The 23,429-nt window shown below is 44.9% G+C and overlaps 1 protein-coding gene across 4 annotated transcripts in view; it reads right to left on the bottom strand.

The window, feature by feature from the left end:
- Positions 1 to 2,826: 2,826 nt before the first annotated feature.
- Positions 2,827 to 23,429, bottom strand: part of LOC141111421 (uncharacterized) — a 133,836-nt gene continuing 113,233 nt past the window's right edge. Inside the window, exons 9-12 of one of the 4 annotated variants that reach the window (XM_073603711.1) lie at positions 20,669 to 20,800; positions 14,722 to 14,843; positions 7,109 to 7,203; positions 2,827 to 3,790 (exon numbers count right to left, since the gene is read on the bottom strand). In XM_073603711.1, the coding sequence (XP_073459812.1) occupies positions 3,627 to 3,790; positions 7,109 to 7,203; positions 14,722 to 14,843; positions 20,669 to 20,800 (513 nt within the window). In that variant the 3' untranslated portion in view covers positions 2,827 to 3,626. The remainder of the gene's footprint in view (positions 3,791 to 7,108; positions 7,204 to 14,721; positions 14,844 to 20,668; positions 20,801 to 23,429) is intronic. The other 3 variants (XM_073603710.1, XM_073603712.1, XM_073603713.1) reach the window with 3 other exon arrangements.

The raw sequence follows: 23,429 nt of genomic DNA, 5'->3' as shown, positions 1-23,429 counted from the left end.
CATTAGTATAGACACCCCCCTCAGTGCAGACCCCCCATTAGTATAGAATCCCCCCTCAGTGCAGAGCCCCATTAGTATAGAATCCCCCCTCAGTGCAGACCCCCATCAGTATAAAATCCCCCCCTCAGTGCAGAGCCCCCATTAGTATAGAACCCCCCTCAGTACAGCCCCCCATCAGTATAAAATACCCCCTAAGTTCCAACCCCCATTAGTATAGAATCCCCCCTCAGTGCAGACCCCCATCAGTATAAAATCCCCCCTCAGTGCAGACCCCCATCAGTATAAAATCCCCCCTCAGTGCAGACCCCCATTAGTATAAAATCCCCCCCCCCCTCAGTGCAGACCCCCATCAGTATAAAATCCCCCCCCCTCAGTGCAGATGCCCATCAGTATAAAATCCCCCCCTCAGTGCCAACCCCCATTAGTATAGAATCCCCTTTCAGTATAAAATCCCCCCCTCAGTGCCAACCCCCATTAGCATAGAATTTCCCCTTAGTGCAGAGCCCCCATCAGTATAAAATCCCCCCTCAGTGCCACCCCCCTTTAGTATAGAATCCCCCTCAGTGCAGACCCCCATTAGTATAGAAACCCCCCTCAGTGCAGAGCCCCCATTAGTATAGAATCCCCCTCAGTGCAGAGACCCCATTAGTATAGAATCCCCCCTCAGTGCAGACCCCCCATTAGTATAGAATCCCCCTCAGTGCAGATCCCCCATTAGTATAAAATCCCCCCTCAGTGCAGACCCCCAATTAGTATAGAATCCCCCCTCAGTGCAGAGCCCCCATTAGTATAGAATCCCCTCTCAGTGCAGACCCCCATCAGTATAAAATCCCCCCCCTCAGTGCAGAGCCCTCATTAGTATAGAACCCCCCTCAGTGCAGACCCCCATCAGTATAAAATCCCCCCTCAGTGCAGAGCCCCCATTAGTATAGAACCCCCCTCAGTGCAGACCCCCATCAGTATAAACCCCCCCAGTGCAGAGCCCCCATTAGTATAGAACCCCCCCCAGTGCAGACCCCCATTAGTATAAAATCCCCCCCTCAGTGCCAAACCCCATTAGCATAGAATCCCCCCTTAGTGCAGAGCCCCCATCAGTATAAAATCCCCCCTCAGTGCCAACCCCCATTAGTATAGAATCCCCCTCAGTGCAGATTCCCATTAGTATAGAATCCCCCCTCAGTGCAGAGCCCCCATTAGTATAGAATCCCCCCTCAGTGCAGAGACCCCATTAGTATAGAATCCCCCCTCAGTGCAGAGCCCCCATTAGTATAGAACCCCCCTCAGTGCAGAGCCCCCATTAGTATAAAATCCCCCCTCAGTGCAGAGCCCCCATTAGTATAGAACCCCCCTCAGTGCAGACCCCCATCAGTATAACCCCCCCTGAGTGCAGAGCCCCCATTAGTATAGAACCCCCCTGAGTGCAGACCCCCATTAGTATAGAATCCCCCTCAGTGCAGAGCCCCCATTAGTATAGAACCCCCCTCAGTGCAGAGCCCCCATTAGTATAGAATCCCCCCTCAGTGCAGACCCCCCATTAGTATAGAATCCCCCCTCAGTGCAGAGCCCCTATTAGTATAGAATCCCCCCTCAGTGCAGAGCCCCCATTAGTATAGAATCCCCCCTCAGTGCAGAGCCCCCATTAGTATAGAATCCCCCCTCAGTGCAGAGCCCCCATTAGTATAAAATCCCCCCTCATGCAGAGCCCCCATTAGTATAGAATCCCCCCTCAGTGCAGACCCCCATTAGTATAGAATCCCTCCTCAGTGCAGAGCCCCCATTAGTATAGAATACCCCCCTCAGTGCAGACCCCCATCAGTATAAAATCCCCCCCTCAGTGCCAACCCCCATTAGTATAGAACCCCCATTAGTATAGACATCCCCTGCACATGTCCACCCACATATACATAAAGTTTACAGACCTCAGAACAGCGCGGACGATACATGCAGCCCTGTGTGTCCCTCGGGCTCCTCCTCCTCTTGTATGGATGTAAATAGAGAGGAGGGGGAGGCGGCTTCAGTCCGCTGCGCTGAGGGACACAGCACAAGACCTGAGGCACAGATCAGGGCAGCGGGCAGTGAGGCACAGCACAGGGATGGTGGGAGCCCCTCATAATGAGCACAGCACAGGGATGGTGGGAGCCCCTCATAATGGGCACAGCACAGGGATGGTGGGAGCCCCTCATAATGAGCACAGCACTAGGGATGGTGGGAGCCCCTCATAATGAGCACAGCACAGGGATGGTGGGAGCCCCTCATAATGAGCACAGCACAGGAATGGTGGGAGCCCCTCATAATGAGCACAGCACAGGGATGGTGGAAGCCCCTCATAATGGGCACAGCACAGGGATGGTGGGAGCCCCTCATAATGAGCACAGCACGGGGATGGCCGGAGCCCCTCATAATGATAAATTCATCATAACGAACATTCATAATCGTTACAAAAAGTTAACGAACCTAAGGAAAATTCATATTTTGTACAAATTTAAATTGAATTTCGGACACGAATTACAAATCAATTCTAATACGAAACAAATTTATTGACGGTGCACATGTCTAATTACCGGACTTCTTTAACACTTTAGTTGTTAACAGAGGAGACCCCACTGACAGCTCAAAGAACCGAGCTTGAAAGTATCGGTTTCAGGTATCGGTTTATTTGCACGAGTACCGATACTTGTGAAAACACTCGTTATTGGCACCGATACTGGTATCTGTGCAACCCTAGTGGAAACCCCTTTAAGTTTGCTTCACTTAATTTTTTCTTTCATGCAAAAAAAAAAAAATAAATAAAATTGAATCCACCCCAAAAAAAAGACAAGGATTACAAATAAAATGCATATATTTTATATAAAAATGTATTTTAAAGTAAAGTTCTAAAGGCATTTATACACAAAAGCACCAAAAAAGATACTGATATAAACAAAAAACAAAAAACAAAAAAATTCAGTGCAAAATGTTTAAAAAAATAATTGTACTCCTATCAAACACTGCGTGATCTCCGCTCAGAGGCCGAGGGACACATAACAATTTGCAGTTAGTATAACTGAACATAAACTGAATAAGCCAACTTGGAAAATTTAAAAGAAACTGACTTTTAACAATTAAAAAAAAAAAAAAAAAAATGTTTAAAATAAAATAAAAATTTGACATTTTGCAAATCATTTGTGATGCATTTTTTCAAAAGGCAGTCATTTTAATTCTAGACTTGGATAATTCATGTACATGACAGACGGATAATCCACAATGCTTGTCATAAGCAAGTTTCATAGCACACAGCTAATAATATTAATAATGATAATTATTATTATATTCCTCTAATAGACTGGACAGTAGGTCGCTAAAATGTGCTTCTTGGGTGCCGAACGCAGGACGATCGGCGCAATTAGTTAACAGCCATTCTTCTCTAGAGTCAAAAAAATGCCTAAGGCACCGGAATTCCAAAAGAAACAAAAAATGAAAAATAATCATCGAGTCTCATCTCCATCCCTGAATGAGTTTATACACTTCTTGGTGACGTACGTTGAAGAGCGCGCCGCCCACATTGATGAACCGACAATGAACGCAAAAAGTTTGGCAAATCGGATGGCAGCTAGAAGGAAATAAAAGTAATACTACTAAATGGCGAGTCACTGCTGCTTGCATCCTTCCTTCTTGTCTTTGGGTTTATTGCGTCCCACTTTCTCCGATGGCCTCTTTGTCGGTGGTATAAAGATCGGCTCCGTGCCATCGTCCATAAAGTCATACAATCCATCGACTGGGACGGGTTGGGTCTGTGTGGAAACTGGAAATTCTGTAGATACAATGCAGAAAAGGGGGTTATTATTTAATATATCCCACTGTAACCTACAGAGATCAGAACACAAAGATATGAGATAGATTACAATATATAGAGAAGACAGACATCGGTGAGTAGAGTAGAATGGGATAGAGTAGAGGTTGGTTGAGTAGAAGTTGGTTGAGTAGAGGTTGGTTGAGTAGAGGTTGGCTGAGTAGAGGTTGGCTGAGTAGAGGTAGGTTGAGTAGAGGTAGGTTGAGTAGAGGTTGGTTGAGTAGAGCAGAGTTCAGTAGACTGGAGTGAAGAAGAACAGCACAAAGTAGTTTAGATTGCAGTGGAGTCATGTAGAGCGGGGTACAGCGGGGAGGGAAGTACAGCAAGGTAAAGGGGAGTGGAGTACAGGAGGTGACCTGAGTACAGTCGTGTGGAGTGGTGTACAGTAAGGTGGTGGGAAATAGAGTATAGTAGAGTGGAGAGGAGAACAGTAGGGTACATGGGAGTGGAGGACAGTAGGGTAGTGTGGTTTGAGTACAGTAAGTTGAGGAACGGAGTACAGTAGAGTAACATACTGAAGTACAGTATGGTAGTGTGGAGTACATATGGCTGGTGGGGAGGCCAGTACAGTAGAGTAGTGTGGAGTGAGGACAGTGAGGTGGTGGGGAGTGGAGCGCAGGGGGGATAGGAGTACAGTAGAGTAGTTGGCGTGGAGTACAGTAGTGTAGATGAGCGTGGAGTAAGGTAGAGTAGGGTGGAGAGAGTACAGGTGGTGTGGAATGGAGTACAGTAGTGTAGATGGGGGTGCTGCATGCTAGGGTAGCGTGGAGAGGAGTACAGGAGGGCAGAGGGGAGTGGCGTACAGAAAAGTATTCGAAAATGGAGCACAATAAAGTAGTGTGGATTACAATAGAATGGTGAGGAACAGAGAACGTTATGGTAGAGGGGAGTGGAATAGAGTAGAGTGGAGTGGAGTGGCGTGACGTACAACAAAGTAGTGTGGAGTACAGTATTATAGAATGAAGCACAGTAGGATGGCAGGGAGTGAAGTACAGTAGACTGGTGGAGAGTGGAGTACATTAGGGTGGTGGCGAGTGAATGATTGATAGTGTGGAGAACAGCAGAGTAGAGTGGAGAACAGAAGGATGATAGGGAGTGTACAGTAGGGTAGTAGGGAATGGAGCACAACACAATAGAGTACGGTAATATACAATGGAGTACAGTGGAGTGGTGGAGAAAGGAGAACATTATGGTAGAGGGGAGTGAAGAACCAGAAGGATGGTAGGGAGTATGGTAGAGTAGAGAGGAGTGGAGTATAGAAGGATAGTGTGGAATGGAGTACTGTAGGGTAGAGGGGAATGGAGTGTGGTAGAGTAGAGAGGAGTGGAGTAGAGAAGGATGGTGTGGAATGGAGTACTGAAGGGTAGAGGGGAATGGAGTATGGTAGAGAGGAGTGGAGTGCAGTAGGATGGTGTGGAATGGAGTACTGTAGGGTAGAGGGGAATGGAGTGTGGTAGGGTAGAGAGGAGTGGAGTACAGTAGGATGGTGTGGAATGGAGTACTGTAGGGTAGAGGGGAATGGAGTATGGTAGAGAGGAGTGGAGTAGAGAAGGATGGTGTGGAATGGAGTACTGTAGGGTAGAGGGGAATGGAGTATGGTAGAGAGGAGTGGAGTACAGTAGGATGGTGTGGAATGGAGTACTGTAGGATAGAGGGGAATGGAGTATGGTAGAGAGGAGTGGAGTAGAGAAGGGTGTTGTGGAATGGAATACTGTCGGGTAGAGAGGAGTGGAGTATGGTAGAGTATGGTAAAGTTGAGTAGAGTAGAGGGTAGTGGAGTACAATATACTAGTGTGGAATACAGTCATATATACAGTGTAGGAGTGGAGTGGAGTAGCGTATAACAGAAAAGAAAAGATGGATATATAGAGAGGTGTAAGATAAAGCAGAAGATACCGTTACCCCATACACAGACCAATACATATGAAATCGATATGAAAGGGGAGTGGAGAACAGAAGGATGGTAGGGAGTGGAGTACGGTTGAGGTGAATGGGGTACAGTAGGGTGGACTGGAGAATAGAAGGACGGTAGGGAGTGGAGTACGGTTGAGGTGAGTGGGGTACAGTAGGGTGGAGTAGAGAACAGAAGGACGGTAGGAAGTGGAGTACGGTTGAGGTGAGTGGGGTACAGTAGGGTGGAGTGGAGAATAGAAGGACGGTAGGGAGTGGAGTACGGTTGAGGTGAATGGGGTACAGTAGGGTGGAGTGGGGAACAGAAGGACGGTAGGAAGGGGAGTATGGTTGAGGTGAGTGGGGTACAGTAGGGTGGAGTGGAGAATAGAAGGACGGTAGGGAGTGGAGTACGGTTGAGGTGAATGGGGTACAGTAGGGTGGAGTGGGGAACAGAAGGACGGTAGGAAGGGGAGTATGGTTGAGGTGAGTGGGGTACAGTAGGGTGGAGTGGAGAACAGAAGGACGGTAAGGAGTGGAGTATGGTAAAGTTGACGGGAGTGCGGTGCAGTAGGGTGGAGTGGGGAACAGAAGGACGGTAGGAAGGGGAGTACGGCTGAGGTGAGTGGGTTACAGTAGGGTGGAGTGCAGAACAGAAGGACGGTAGGGAGTGGAGTATGGTTGAGGTGAGTGGGGTACAGTAGGGTGGAGTGGAGAACAGAAGGACAGTAGGGAGTGGAGTACGGTTGAGGTGAATGGGGTACAGTTGGGTGGAGTGGAGAATAGAAGGACAGTAGGGAGTGGAGTACGGTTGAGGTGAATGGGGTACAGTAGGGTGGAGTGGAGAATAGAAGGACGGTAGGGAGTGGAGTACGGTTGAGGTGAGTGGGGTACAGTAGGGTGGAGTAGAGAACAGAAGGACGGTAGGAAGGGGAGTACGGTTGAGGTGAGTGGGGTACAGTAGGGTGGAGTGGAGAATAGAAGGACGGTAGGGAGTGGAGTATGGTTGAGGTGAGTGGGGTACAGTAGGGTGGAGTAGAGAACAGAAGGACGGTAGGAAGGGGAGTATGGTTGATGTGAGTGGGGTACAGTTGGATGATATACAGGCACTCATTAGTGGGCAGAAATCTGAATGCAGACCCCGATTTGGTCTCAATGCAAACCTGACATCTAGCAGTGAAATGGCTCCAAATGTTCCTGTGAAAATCGGGAAGATTGTACAGAACACGGATATAAATTTTGTATTTGGGGGTGAAGTCTGATAACCATCTCAGGACTATGAACGGAGTTATGGAACATTCCAGAGGCCTGGTCTTAGGACCGCTCTCCATAGCAGGAATGGGACATACTGAGTACATCTACACATGAACATCACGTGACTTTGTGCACCTTGAGAGCAGACAGTGAAGACTTCAGGGTGAGCGTCCTTCTTGGATTTGAAGGTTGGGTCGAGTTCCTCTGCGATATTCCTGGGGGAGCACAGCCTGTAGGAGAGTGAATATAAGAATGAATGATCCCGTCTAACATTACAACTCTTCATCATGGGGCAGGACTAGACAAATCTTCCACGTCAGGAGTAATGTCCATGTTTGATCTGACAAGAAGACATGACGGCCCTCATACATTAAAGTCCAACTCCAACCAACACAGGAGAAGGGACAGAACTCCTGACAGCTACTTTTTTTTTCTTGCATTGGTTTCCTGCTGGGGAAATCTTCCCTCACTTCCTGTGTAGGGGACACCCATTCCCCTCATTTTGTGTCCTGGTGTCACAGAGAAAATTTCACAGAGGGCAATAAAAACCCAAGTTCTAACCCATCTCCAAGGGTTCAAAGAGCGTTCTTTTCTACAGTTTAACTTATCTTATCCCGGCAGGCTCCCCGCTCTGTGTGCAACCGCTCACCTGAAGCCTCTTCTCTGTGGCGCTTCTGTGGTCACACGGTGCAGTGAGGGATGAGGTTAGAAAACTGCATTTTAAAAGATATCCGCCTAGACCAGGGGTCTCCAAAGTGTTGCCCGAGGGCCACATGGGGCCCTTTGCTTGTCTTTATCCAGCCCTTGGAGCACCTTTCCTCCCACTAATACAGATCACTATTCCTCCAACTGACACCAACCGTGGGGCATAATTCCACCCACTCCCATTATTCAATGATGGGGCACTATTCCTTCCAAATCCCCATTATTTTACTTATTTGCTGAATATGTTCAGGTGTTTTAAATGGCCTTGCTGGATTTAAATGTCATTGTTGTATGTGTGCTGTAATGTTTTATTTAGTTTGTATGTCTTATAGCTGCACCATCTTTAATGTAATGCATTTTTAGGGTGTGCCCCCCAAGTCTTTGTGTATTCCTCCCACTGACACCAATGATGGGGCACTATTCCTCCCACTGACACCAATGATGGGGCACTATTCCTCCCACTGACACCAATGATGGGACACTATTCCTCCCACTGACACCAATGATGGGACACTATTCCTCCCACTGACACCAATGATGGGACACTATTCCTCCCACTGACACCAATGATGGGACACTATTCCTCCCACTGACACCAATGATGGGACACTATTCCTCCCACTGATACCAATGATGGGACACTATTCCTCCCACTGACACCAATGATGGGGCACTATTCCTCCCACTGATACCAATGATGGGACACTATTCCTCCCACCGACACCAATGATGGGACACTATTCCTCTCACTGACACCAATGATGGGGCACTATTCCTCCCACTGACACCAATGATGGGGCACCATTCCTCCCACCAACACCAATGATGGGTTACTATTCCTCCCACCGACACCAATGATGGGACACTATTCCTCCCACTGATACCAATGATGGGGCAACATTCCTCCCACTGACACCAATGATGGGGCACTATTCCCCCCACTGACATCAATGATGGGGCACTATTCCTCCCACCAACACCAATGATGGGGCACTATTCCTCCCACCGACACCAATGATGGGGCACTATTCCTCCCACCGACACCAATGATGGGGCACCATTCCTCCCACCAACACCAATGATGGGACACTATTCCTCCCACCGACACCAATGATGGGGCACTATTCCTCCCACCGACACCAATGATGGGGCACCATTCCTCCCACCAACACCAATGATGGGACACTATTCCTCCCACTGACACCAATGATGGGACACTATTCCTCCCACTGATACCAATGATGGGACACTATTCCTCCCACTGACACCAATGATGGGGCACTATTCCTCCCACTGACACCAATGATGGGGCAGTATTCCTCCCACTGATACCAATGATGGGACACTATTCCTCCCACTGATACCAATGATGGGACACTATTCCTCCCACTGACACCAATGATGGGGCACTATTCCTCCACTGACACCAATGATGGGGCAGTATTCCTCCCACTGATACCAATGATGGGACATTATTCCTCCCACTGACACCAATGATGGGGCACTATTCCCCCCACTGACATCAATGATGGGGCACTATTCCTCCCACCAACACCAATGATGGGGCACTATTCCTCCCACCGACACCAATGATGGGGCACCATTCCTCCCACCAACACCAATGATGGGACACTATTCCTCCCACTGACACCAATGATGGGACACTATTCCTCCCACTGATACCAATGATGGGACACTATTCCTCCCACTGACACCAATGATGGGACACTATTCCTCCCACCGACACCAATGATGGGACACTATTCCTCTCACTGACACCAATGATGGGACACTATTCCTCCCACCAACACCAATGATGGGGCACTATTCCTCTCACCGACACCAATGATGGGACACTATTCCTCCCACTGACACCAATGATGGGACACTATTCCTCTCACTGACACCAATGATGGGACACTATTCCTCCCACCAACACCAATGATGGGGCACTATTCCTCTCACCGACACCAATGATGGGACACTATTCCTCCCACTGATACCAATGATGGGACATTATTCCTCTCACTGACACCAATGATGGGACACTATTCCTCCCACCAACACCAATGATGGGGCACTATTCCTCCCACTGACACCAATGATGGGACACTATTCCTCCCACCAACACCAATGATGGGGCACTATTCCTCCCACTGATACCAATGATGGGACATTATTCCTCTCACTGACACCAATGATGGGACACTATTCCTCCCACCAACACCAATGATGGGGCACTATTCCTCCCACCGACACCAATGATGGGACACTATTCCTCTCACTGACACCAATGATGGGACACTATTCCTCCCACCAACACCAATGATGGGGCACTATTCCTCTCACCGACACCAATGATGGGGCACTATTCCTCCCACCAACACCAATGAAGGGGTACCATTCCTACCACTGACACCAATGATGGGGCACAATTCCTCCCACTGATACCAATGATGGGGCAACATTCCCCCCCACTGATACCAATGATGGGGCAACATTCCCCCCCACTGATACAATGATGGGACACTATTCCTCCCACTGATACCAATGATGGGGCACTATTCCTCCCACTGACACCAATGATGGGACACTATTCCTCCTACTGGCACCAATGATGGGTCACTATTCCTCCCACTGACACCAATGATGGGGCACTATTCCTCCCACTGATACCAATGATGGGGCAACATTCCCCCCCACTGATACAATGATGGGGCACTATTCCTCCCACTGATACCAATGATGGGGCAACATTCCCCCCACTGATACCAATGATGGGACACTATTCCTCCCACTGACACCAATGATGGGGCACTATTCCTCCCACTGACACCAATGATGGGACACTATTCCTCCCACTGATACCAATGATGGGACACTATTCCTCCCACTGACACCAATGATGGGGCACTATTCCTCCCACTGATACCAATGATGGGACACTATTCCTCCCACTGATACCAATGATGGGACACTATTCCCCCCCACTGACACCAATGATGGGGCACTATTCCTCCCACTGATACCAATGATGGGGCAACATTTTACTTTTGTTTATTTTACTCCCTCTGATGCTGGGACATTTTCTACTCCCACTGGTCATAGTCTGGTTGCTCTATAATCCAAAGGTCAATTAATCAGCCCTTAATTTAGAACAATTTAGAGCCCCCCGCCACAGACAAAGACAAGTGGTGAGTTTAGCGTTTAAAATTGTTTTAAAGAACACAATGACACTGTTACCCAGAAATGAATTTCCCCAAAAATGTCCGTCCCAATTTTCACAAGAAGAAAAGAACTCCCTGCAATCTGATGACTTCACATAGATTCGGATTTATTGTAAACATGGATTGCACCACACACATATGTAAACATGGACTGCACCACACACGTATGTAAACATGGATTGCACCACACACGTATGTAAACATGGACTGCACCACACACGTATGTAAACATGGATTGCACCACACACGTATGTAAACATGGACTGCACCGCACAGGTATGTAAACATGGATTGCACCACACACGTATGTAAACATGGACTGCACCGCACACGTATGTAAACATGGACTGCACCACACACGTATGTAAACATGGATTGCACCACACACGTATGTAAACATGGACTGCACCACACACGTATGTAAACATGGACTGCACCGCACAGGTATGTAAACATGGATTGCACCACACATGTGAGGTATTGTGGTGAATGTCGGAGGGAGAGCTGTAATTACAGTGGAGTTCCACCCACTTTTACAACTCTTCAGCATCCCTCACTAAACTGCGCACTGTAAACAAATTGGATATTTTTTTTTCTCAGCACCTCCTGTATATCTGCTGTATTCATTTTCACTTCCTCCTCCCTGGCCGCGGCCCATCGCATCATTTCCTGTTTGCAATGCCTTCTGGGAAGGGGCGGCAACTTCCTCTGACACTGCCGTTGCTATGGAAACCTGACCTGAAACCTATTACACTGCTTGTGCTGCACTGAGCATGTGCGAGATCTGCAAGGATGAGATCCAGGAAGAAATACAGTCTGGCTTCAGATGCCCACACTTAAGATGGCCACGGCCTGCTGTAAGTTTATAAAATAACAAACTACTGCTATAAACTAACAAAACAGACCTTAGTTTACAGACTAACTTTACTAGAATACATTAAGCTTGTGTATTATAGGGGGATTTTTATTTAAAAAGTATCATTTCGGCCGGAACACCACTTTAAAGGGACATCATTTATGGTCAACTCTAAACTGATAACCTCTAAAAGCTTTTTTTTAAAGCGTCTCCTGTGGAGAATTTTGGGTTCCGTAGCTCTTTGTGACGTCATCATGTGTTGGGTATCCATTTACTTGACGTAACAAAATTTTTAATGTTTTACAAAAAAAAAAAAAATGTGTACTTTGTGTTTGCGCTAAAATTAATTTGTGCACTTTTTTTCCCCTGAAGATATAAATAGCTGTGTGAATATCCTGCAACATAAAAAAATTGCAACTATCACCATTTCATTCTCCAGGGCTGCTGCTTTCAGAAAAAAAATATATACTTTTTGGGGGTTAAAAGCAATTTATACCAAAAAAATGCAGATTTTAACATGTGCAAAAAAAAAAAAAAAAAGAAGATAGGATGGTTAAAAAGGGGAGAGTTTGTATCCCACGCAGAGACCCCAGAGTTCCGCCATTTCTCCCGGGAATAGGACAGGTAAGATATAACGAATCCCATAGAGGGACACGGATGTGCAGCGCACACACATATTTGTAGAACAGCCTGCAGGTAATTGACGCCTACAGAATGTAATGAGAAGACTTCATTCAAGATTTCCACCGCGTTACGCTGGCACTCAGCCCCCGATGACGTGGGCGATGGTTATTTTTAGAAGTCTGTTTTCTCAAAAGAATAAACCAACATTCAGCAAAAACCACGGAGTGAAAAAAAAAGGGCCACCAGAAGCATTATGGGTGATCAGAAGAGGGAAATGCGGTGCAGTCAGAATGTGTTCCATTCTATGGGGGATGGGCCAGACCTGAGGGATGGAAACAACAGCTTGGTCTAAGACAGGTAAAGATCAACGACACCAAAACTACCAACCGGTCATCTGTCCCTTGAACAACGTCCCGGTGACGTCAATGCAAAAAACGCGTCCCGGTGACGTCAATGCAAAAAACGCATCCCGGTGACGTCAATGCAAAAAACGCGTCCCGGTGACGTCAATGCAAAAAACGCATCCCGGTGACTTCAATGCAAAAACGCGTCCCGGTGACTTCAATGCAAAAAACGCATCCCAGTGACGTCAATGCAAAAAACGCGTCCCGGTGACTTCAATGCAAAAACGCGTCCCGGTGACTTCAATGCAAAAAACGCGTCCCGGTGACTTCAATGCAAAAACGCGTCCCGGTGACTTCAATGCAAAAAACGCGTCCCGGTGACTTCCATGCAAAAAACGCGTCCCGTGACTTCAATGCAAAAAACGCGTCCCGGTGACTTCAATACAAAAACGCGTCCCTTTGACTTCAATACAAAAACGCCCCCTATTGATTTCAATGCAAAAACGCAGCCATATTAATTAAATTACTTTTTTACATTTTTTTGCATTTGCATTTCGGTTTCAGTTGCATCCTGAATTTTTGGTTTCGCCACGGAAATTTCCATTTTGGTGCACCACTAATATGCTATAAATTTAGAAGGGTGCCATCCATTCACCCCCAAAACATCGTACAATTATAATAACAAGCACACCCCTAAAACAAATAATCAACATTTTATATCAAATCCTTACTGACAGATTCCCAATGGGATGATATCACATAGTGAGTACAGTGCTCAACAATACGGCTCAATGTACAAAATGATCCAATCTTTAACTTTAGTGGAAAAGTACAAAAAAAAAAAAAGTTTACCAATCGCATCAGAACAGAAAGATGAAAAATGAGGTCCCAAAAGGACGACACTGTGGGGTGCTCCTACACCCCTTTATTGAGGAATACCTGAGAAAGGGGTATTGAAACATGAAACTTTTTTTTTTTTATACTTGAAAAGAATGTATTTACTATATTGTGGGAAAACAGCGTTGGACCCCTAAGGTTGTCTTAATGGTATTGCCATCTTAAAGTATTGATGTTGATGGAGGTGATCTGGTTCCTGGGCACCCCAGAGGATCTCCATGGTCTCCTAGGCTTGTGGGGTAATGTAACAAAGATGCTAAAATGTATCCAACATGCTTCGGGGGTCCAACCCCCCCCCCCCCACCCTTCATTAGGTCTTGATTGAAAAACAATGTGAAAGGACTAGAAGTGGACTTCCAAACCAGCTTCTGAGAAGACCTGTGCATGATCTGTAGACTCCCTACTTGGGTTCCAACTTTGAGTCCAGGATAGTATCCCTCAGCCTATGGTTATTGCTGTATAAGCCCTGATGAAGGGGGAGCGCTGAAGTCCCGAAACGCGTTGATTATTTTTGCAGAATAAAATCTTTTATAGGCTGTAGAAACTAGTGTGGTGCTCCCATCTTTTTAGTTTTTTTCACATAGTGGAGGTGGTAAGAGGGGTGATTTAGCCACAAACCCCAAATAATGCTCTAAGGTCCACCTTACATGACATGACCTTCAAGTAACATTGAAGAATGTAATCTATCAATATTATGCTCAATTCTAGACAAAACTAAAACTGAAAAGGGTTCAAATCTAGTGCTTGAGGAAATTTCCTCTCATTTCCTGTCTGGACAGGAAGTGACGGGAAATATCTCCAGCAGGAACACAGACACGACCTTTCAGTGGAGTGAAGAAAGGTTCGAACTCCCGACAATATTTTTATTGCAGTCCATGCCTTCCAGTCCTGTGGACAACCACCCTCATCCATTTCTTTGTTAGGCATTATAGGGACAGGAAGTGAAGGAAAATTTCCCCAATAAGGAAACTAAGAAACAAAAACCTGAAAATAAATTTTTCCTCTCAGTCTATTCAACACTGAAAGAAACGGAAGACATTTGGGTTGGAGTTGGACTTTAACATTTCCTGTACATGGCAGACTGTGAGAACTTACTTGGCCTGGTCACAAGTTGCGTCCACTGCCGACAGCTCCATTTTCTCAGGCGTGCGGCACTCGGTCGGTGATGCCAGGCCCTCGGAGTCCAAGCGTCCTTGGTTATAAGAAGGCACTTCATTCTGAGGAAACCAAAAAGAAGGTTACCTAGTCATCCCTACCAACCCAAGAACATGAATCTCCACAACCCCTGGTGATATCTCCCCATCATCATACAAAGTCCACCCAGGACTGGAACCTGAAGAGGAAAAGTCTGGACATTTGGTACCCCGAGGAGAACTTCCTCAAGGTAGGCAATAGAAGGGCTTCTACTGGAACTGCAAACAATGGTGGATGGGGGTGATCAAATGAAGACACAATACACAAAGTGAAGAGTCAAACTCCATTAACTAAAAACAGTGACTTCTATAATATATGTAAACCCAAACAATAAAGAGACCCTGTCATCAGACCATTAAATTCAACAACAATGTTCTTATATGATTATATGTTCAATTATTGTATGTTGTTATTTCGTTATAACCCCCCCCGTTGTGTAGACAATCCCTCAAAAGCCCAGAAACTGGTGTTGGGATCTTGGCGATGATATCAGCACCCACAGAAAACTCAGAGAAGTCCCTCAAGTCTCTATTGTATTCTCCTTCATTCCTCCATCCAACACCTACATAAAAGGTTATGTAGGGAGGTGAGAGGATGGGTGGAGGAGCTGGGCCAGCGAAGACCGTAATTAAACCGTCCCAGACGGGGAGAGGGCTATGACAAGCAAGGAGGAGAAGGGCTGTGCTCGGGAATTGACATTTTCTACTGTGTCAATTCTCTGGCCATTTCAGAGGCATGAAAAGTCAATTAAAAACCATTTAAAGAAAAGAAAAATACTGTAGGGATTGAAAAAAAAAACTTTTCTGAGCTCTTACCTGAATTTATTTAATGGTAACAGATCACTTGTCATTTCAAAAGTTTTTTAACATTTTCAAAATTGGCACTTTCGTTATGATCCCCGGTGTTCCTGCCATGAAGGTCATTGTTCAGGCACTTCCTGTTATAGGGTGACAACACTCTGTCCGTGTCTCCCAACTGTGCTCAGGCATTGTACCCATGACACACAACCATCCAATGGAGACTCTCTATCTCCTGTCTGATTAATGTTGCTTTGTATCTCTCCATCTCCCGTCTGATCAATATTTATAAACAATGTTACTTTGTATCTCTCTATCTCCCGTCTGATCAATGTTTATAAACAATGTTACTTTGTATCTCTCTATCTCCCGTCTGATCAATGTTTATAAACAATGTTACTTTGTATCTCTCTATCTCCCGTCTGATCAATGTTTATAAACAATGTTACTTTGTATCTCTCTATCTCCCGTCTGATCAATCTTTATAAACAATGTTACTTTGTATCTCTCTATCTCCCGTCTGATCAATGTTTATAAACAATGTTATTTTGTATCTCTCTATCTCCCGTCTGATCAATGTTTACAAACAATGTTACTTTGTATCTCTCTATCTCCCGTCTGATCAATCTTTATAAACATTGTTACTTTGTATCTCTCTATCTCCCGTCTGATCAATGTTTATAAACAATGTTACTTTGTATCTCTCTATCTCCCGTCTGATCAATGTTTATAAACAATGTTACTTTGCATCTCTCTATCTCCCGTCTGATCAATGTTTATAAACAATGTTACTTTGTATCTCTCTATCTCCTATCTAAACAATGTTTATAAACCCTGTGCCAGGTGGTCTTTTCTTGATAGCAGCATCTACTAGAGCTGCTTTATTTACACAGCAACTCCAGGCTTTAATTTTAGGAACTGGAAATTGGCAGTAAGTAGGAAGGGGAGCGAAGGACCGGATGTGGTACACACCTTTTGTAATTGATGACGCTCATTTGGTCAGATGTAGCGCACGGCGTGTCTTCAAGCGGTTAGGCTGACTGACAATACAGTTCATAATCTGGGAGTTGAGATCTTTTTTCTCCCAGACTCCTCAGAAATGCGGAGAATCAGGAATGGCGGCACAGAAACAAAGCTGGAGTACAAGCCGCACACACGTGCCCGAGACATTCCAAGCATTGCATCAGAAATGGTGACTGAGGATCTTCTAGAACTATTATTTAATGGTGATAAAAAGAGGAAATAATTGTGTTCCCTCCACTGAGCCACGATTAGCAGCTTTATTTCTTTAGCTTCCTGTCCCGTATCAGCTGAACGATGTGGTTACTCGTTAACGAGCAAAGAGAAACAATCTTTTACAGAAATTGTCACTATAGATCTATAAATGTCCTCGCTTGACAACTTCAGGAGGAAGTTCTACAAACGGCTTCTTCTGGGAACCCGAGATAAGCCGGGCCGCAGAACTGGTGATAGCGAGCTACAAAACCAACAGGCAAGGTGTCTGAGGTAAGCAGGCCTTGCACACTGCACCAGGCACAGCCTCAAAGCTACAGAGTCATAATCTGAACCTGCAGGACCCCTTACAATAGATTAATGAATGACGCTGAGTATTATAAATAACTCCCATTATATATAAAAAAAAATACAACTTGGTTTGCACATTTTTTTTCATCCTTTGTAAAGAGGCTGCAGGAGATCCGCAGCACTGAGCTTCATCAGACACTTCCTGCCTACATACACTCCAGTGATGACTGCATGTAGAGCTGCACGATTCTGTGCAAAATGAGAATCGCAATTTTTTTTTTTTTGCTTAGAATAAAGATCACGATTCTCGCGGCGTAACATCATCTTTCACAGTATACAAAAAAATTGGGCTAACTTTACGGTTTAGTTTTTTTTTTAATTCATTAAAGTGTATTTTTTTTCCCCAAAAAATTGCATTTGAAAAACCGCTGTGCAAATACAGCGCGACATAAAATATTGCAACAACCACCACTTTATTCTCCAGGGTCTCTGCTACAAAAAAATATATATATATGTGTGTGTGTGTGTATATTTTTTATATATATATATATACATAATGTTTAGGGGTTCTAAGTAATTTTCTAGCAAACAATACTGATTTTAACTTGAAACCGACAAGTGTCAGAAAAAGGTTTAGTCTTTAAGTGGTTAAACTTCCCTCATTTACAGACCGAAGTGCATTCCTTTGATCCAAAACCTTACAATGTTTGTAGTCAGCTCAGCAGCTGAGGAATGTTGTGATACTTGGCAGACTGCCTGTTTTTTTTTTTTTTTTTGACAACTGTCAGATTTAGCAGAGAACTCTCTGCATAGAAAGAAAATCAGGAAAATGCTTTGTTAAGATCGCAAGGGGGAAACAAAATAAATTGCTATGACGATTCCGAACGATTAATTGTGCAGCTCTAGCTGCAGGCCATTTTTCAGGACGGGTTTCCCGATAGGCCGCGCCTACATAATTTGTGTTGATACTGCTACATGATGGGGTGACAACATAACAGAGACAAGGATACAGCGTTGTCACCCCATCATAGGAAAGGGTTTGAATAAGGACTCTCTTGGCAGGATCACTCGGCGTCATGGGGGGGGGGGGGGGCTGCAAGAACCCGGAAGAGACATAGGAGAAAAAGATGAAGGTCCAGACGTGGTGTGCCGATGCGGAATGTTGGGTCCCTATAGAGACAATGCTGGATTCACTGGGTGAGCGAGTATTTTTCCATTAGCAGTTTAAAGGGCAAGCTCCTTGTGTTCACCGGGTGACATGATTGGCCAATCAGGCACCGAGTACTCTACAGCGAGAGAGTAAGGAAGGTGCGGAAAGGTAGGAGGGGGGGGGGGGGGTCACGTGATCTCCCTATACATAGTGGTACTGGGTTTTTGACAGGATCTGGCAGCAGATAGCAGGATAAGGGGTGCTCATTGTGGTGCCCAGTATAACGTGAACCTGTTACTTCCCCTAAGAAAAGTAAACCTTCAATATCATTTCCACTCTATGATCTCAAACATGACTAACATGGAGGCATACAAGACAACGTAAAATTAAATTCAACAAAATATCCTGCACACTGCTCCTAGTTTTGACAGTCCTTTCATTAAGATAACATGCAATCTACTAACACATTTTGAATGCAACATACAAGTGTTTTTGCAGCAGCTGAAATGCTTTGACTGTTTTTTTTTAATGAGCTGTATGTCTCCTAGATAAGCGGTTGGAGCTCGGAGCCATGTGCTGGACTTTTTTTTGTTTTTTTGTTTTTTTTCTTCCGTTCTGTTTGTTGTTTTTCTTTTTTTTTTTTGTTCTTGTTCTTTTGTTTTTTTCATCTGTTCTTCCCTATTTGTTTGTTTTTTGTTCCTTGTGAGAATTGTGGATATTTATTCATGTTTGTATTACAGAATATAACTTTTTTTACTCCTGATGAAGACTCACTATGAGTTGAAACGCGTTGAGGTGCTAGTACAGACTGATATTGAAGATATCTGCACTATGGATGGATTGTATACATGCTCTATAAAAAAAAACCTGGATGTATTTGATTGCAATCCTTTTACATTTAAAGCGCAACTTCGGTATTTTTTTTTTTTCATCTTTCCATCCATTAAATCTTCTTCCCTTGTTGTTTTAATTTTGGATAGTAAACAATTTTTTTTCTGACAGTAAATACCTTTTTCCACACACAGGGATGAGTAGGCGCTTGCATCGAGCTAGGTGTTAGCACATCAGTATATAAGACATCATAGGGGATGGTAGATATAGGAAACAATCTGCGCTAAACCCCAACGGTGTATATATTGTATATATATATATATATTTATGTATGATTCATATATACAAAATGAATATTAAACAAAAAGATGCAGCATCTAAATAAAACAGAATATCCAACTCGTGAAAATGTGTAAAGAGAAAAAATGTGCAACCAAAAAAATGAAAAAAAGAGAATTATGTGATAAATGTGAAAAAAAAAATACCAAAATGTTGCAAATAGCTTCTGCGATTAATAAATAATACTGAGAATAAATAAAGACAAAAACTAAGGAATATTCTAGTGATGAATCAAAAAACAGTCCTATGCAATGTGTCCCATAAAATGTTAATACAAGCTTCATAGGGCAAAAAAACAATTTTTTTCTGTTTTTGGTATTTTTTTCACATTTATCACATAATTCTCTTTTCTTAATTTTTTTGGTTGCGCATTTTTCTCTTTACACATCATAGGGGATGGAAATGATCAAGGGAGTTAAAATAGTTAAAATTGACTAATGTAAGTCCATATAGCCCATGCAATATCGCCTGCAGAGGCAGTCCAGTGAAAAGTAAGAAGCAACTTCTGGAACATCATGCACAGCTCTCTCTCACACTCGCTAGAGTTTGCTAGGAAGGGGGGGGAGTCATAAGAGGGACAATGAGAGCTGCAGAGCTGTAGGTGTAAATCCAGGAAGTGAACAGGCAGCAGCTTCAGCTGCCCACAGTTAAAATGGCTACAGCCAGACTCCATGGAGGGAGATTTCTGCAGCATATTTGGCAAATACAGAATCACATTATATATAAAATATGCAAAGTGGTTGGAGGGAAGCTTCAGAATGGAAAAGATGTTTTTTATTGGAAATGATGTGAGCAGACTGCAGTTCCACTAGGATTTTTACTTTTAATTGTTAACTAATAAAGAACGATATCTTTTTAGAGAATTTTCTTACTTTGTACCTATATGAAGTCCCATTCCATGTTACGATATACATGTGCTGGACTTTGAGTTTATTACACAGGGTGAGGGCGGGTAGGAGTCCGAACCGAGCGTTGGTATTTTCCGAAGGTGTTGATCGGGTATTTATTACTTTAGTTGTGTCCCCCGTCCTCCCCCCCCCCCAGAACTTTTCTCTTTGTAAGAACCAAGTCCCCCCTTCCTTCACAGTCCGGGGTCACAGCATTACATCTCATTCTCTAATACTCCGGAGATTTAGGACCCCCGGTAGTAGTTGGCCTTTGTCTGGGTTCAGCAGGCCTGGACAATGACTGTCTGAGGTGACGTTACCTTCACTCCAAGGCTTTTCCTGTCGGAGAAGCTACAAATACTGCCGTCGTCATCACTGTCCCCAGGCAGGTCCAGATCCTCCGACCTCCTATGGGCTCTCAGCTCCTGCCGCTGGATGTACTTCGCAATCTCCTAATGGAAAAACACACGAGAGGTTATCTGCAGTAGGTCGCATGTATCCAATCAAAATGCAGCTAACATTTACCCATTGTTGTAATTCACCAGAAATTCCTGGGAAAGAAACCAAAAAGGTATTGGCTCCTTTTTTTAAAAGGCATTATCAAATCTTTTTTTTTTCCAGGTTTAAAAGCCAATATTTTGATTTTAGTTGGATGCCGGTGGGTTGGAAGGTTTGGATAGCTGATGGGTACAAGTGACTCTAGATCAGGGGGTCTCAAACTGGCGGCCCTCCAGCTGTTGCGAAACTACAAGTCCCCATGAGGCATTGCAAGGCTGACAGTTACAAGCATGACTCCCTCAGGCATGACGGGACTTGTAGTTCAGCAACAGCTAGGGGGGGGCACCAATTCGAGACCCCCTGCTCTAGATTGAAAACCGATAAAACTGTAAAACTGATGGGGGGGGGGTGAGCTAATGGGGAAAGTAAAAGCACAGTTTATTAGTGTCAGAAACCATGAAATCAGACCGAGACAGAAGTACAGTTAAATCACACTTGTTTAATAATAAAAGTAAAAAGAACAAACGTAGGCAAAACATAGCCAGAGTTCAGGAACCGGAACGGATAGTCAGACAAGCCAAATGTCAGGGAGCCGGAGATGAGTGTAGTAAAAACAGCAAGCAGGATCTGGAGCCAGAAGGAATGTCAGCCAAGCAAGTCTTTTAACAGGAACACAGGAGAGCGTCTCTAGAGATGTGACCAAGGCGAAGGCAGAGATCATCTGGGCTGGACGGCTTAAGTAGGCAGGACTGACGAGCAGGATATCATCAACAGGTGAGTCACTGTGGAGAGATAGGAGCTGGCAAATTAGCCGACAGCTGAGCGGCCAGCTCAGAGAAGGAAGGGCTGAGCCCAGCCCTGACAATTAGTTAGTGGAAGGACAGGGCTCCCTGGAGAGAAGGATCGCCTAAAAAGGTCTACAGAGTAGGAGATAGCCAGACAGACTGGGGTAGGAAGTTTCAGAGGATGGGAGAGGCACTGGAGAAGTCCTGAAGGAGAAAATGGCAGGAGGTGACAAGGGAGCTGGAGAGCAGCTGGTCTATTTTCTTTCAGTCTTATTTTCTTTCTGATCCAATGAGGGACACAGGAAGTCTTTAACCTTTGGGATGTCCAAAAGCATTCCAAATGAGAGGTGGGCAACGCAGCAAACAAATGCTAACAGGCCCAAGAAAACAGCAGAAACACTGAGGACTGCCTGCAGCCGCTTGAAGGACTTGCACCCTACAGATCTAATAGAGTGCATGTTCAAAGGTAAGGGTGGAACCCAATATGTGAGACCATAAGCTTGGATGATGGTTCTCCTGAGCCACTTAGAGATGGTGGAACACAGGGTTGGAGCATTGTTCTGAGGTCCATATGGGATAAAAAAAAAAAAAAAATCTCAAAAGAAGCAGAGGTTGAAAGACAGACTTGGTCTGAACCACATTAAGATTCTGGTGGAAAATTTCCTTTGGATAACCTGGAGCCAGACAGGAACAGAAGAACGGTGTGCTGGTTGAGGTGAATGGTAGAAAATACCTTAGGCAAGAAGGAAGTCTTGATCCTTAACATTCCCTTGTCCACATGCAAAACCAGTCTGTATTCTTTGCAGATAAAACCACCAGTTCAGAAACTTGCCTCACTGAGGTGATGGCCACAAAGAATACCACCTTGAAAATAATCAGAGCAAGTCCTTAATGCATTCAAATGTTTCTGAAGAGCAATATAACCAAAATTTAGATCACAGAGCATACGCCGACTGTTCCCTCAACATCGCAAGAGCACAGCAGGGCCAACAATGCAGCTAGCACCTTGATGAAAACCTGGAGGTGCAGAGAGAATACCGAAGGGCACTGCCATAAACTGGTAGTGTAGAAGCCCCACAGCAAAAATGTAGGAAACGATGTGCTGGAAAGATGCATGTCCTTGATGTCCACAGAAATCAGAAAGTCTCCTTAGTGAAGGTAGATTTGGTGGGTTCCATGCAGAATTTCTGGCCTCAAAAGAAGACCTACAGAGCTTTGAGATCCAAGATGGAGCCAACGCCCCACTGGGAATCTCAAACAGGTTTGCGAACAGGTAACAGGCTGGAGTAAAGCCTGTATCTTCTACGGGAACCCACAGCCACATCTTCGACTGAAATGGCAAGTGCCTTGTTATGGTGGGACACTACCAGATCCACAGCGGGGAAAAGACCACTTCTGCAAAAAATTCTCACTAAATGGCTTATAAGTGCTCGGGGAATAAACAGCTTATCAGGATGCTTCTAATCGCCATATAGAAAGAGTTGGAAAAGCATGTGCAAAGTCTTTGCAGCCTTAGGAATTTTAATAACCCAAGACTGGAAAAAGCTCTGGCAGAAGTAACAGGGGGATCCTCCAGCTTCACAGGGGTACCATCTGCACAATAAATGCTGAAACAGTCCCCTTTATTTGGGGCAATATTAGTAAACTGCAACTTTTCAGAGGTAAGTTGATCAGTTAAAGACCGGAACCAATCAGTCTGTGGCCAATGGCCTGTAAACTGCTAAGGCTGCAGGCCAGTCAGATGTAGAATCTGCAGGAGAGATCATGGTAGTATACTTGTGGCCCTCTGTGATCAGTG

Source organism: Aquarana catesbeiana, linkage group LG10 (assembly GCF_042186555.1).
Source record: "Aquarana catesbeiana isolate 2022-GZ linkage group LG10, ASM4218655v1, whole genome shotgun sequence".
NCBI lineage: Eukaryota > Metazoa > Chordata > Amphibia > Anura > Ranidae > Aquarana > Aquarana catesbeiana.
The sequence above is the reverse complement of the archived record's forward strand: the minus strand, read 5'-3'. Positions and strand labels throughout refer to the sequence as shown.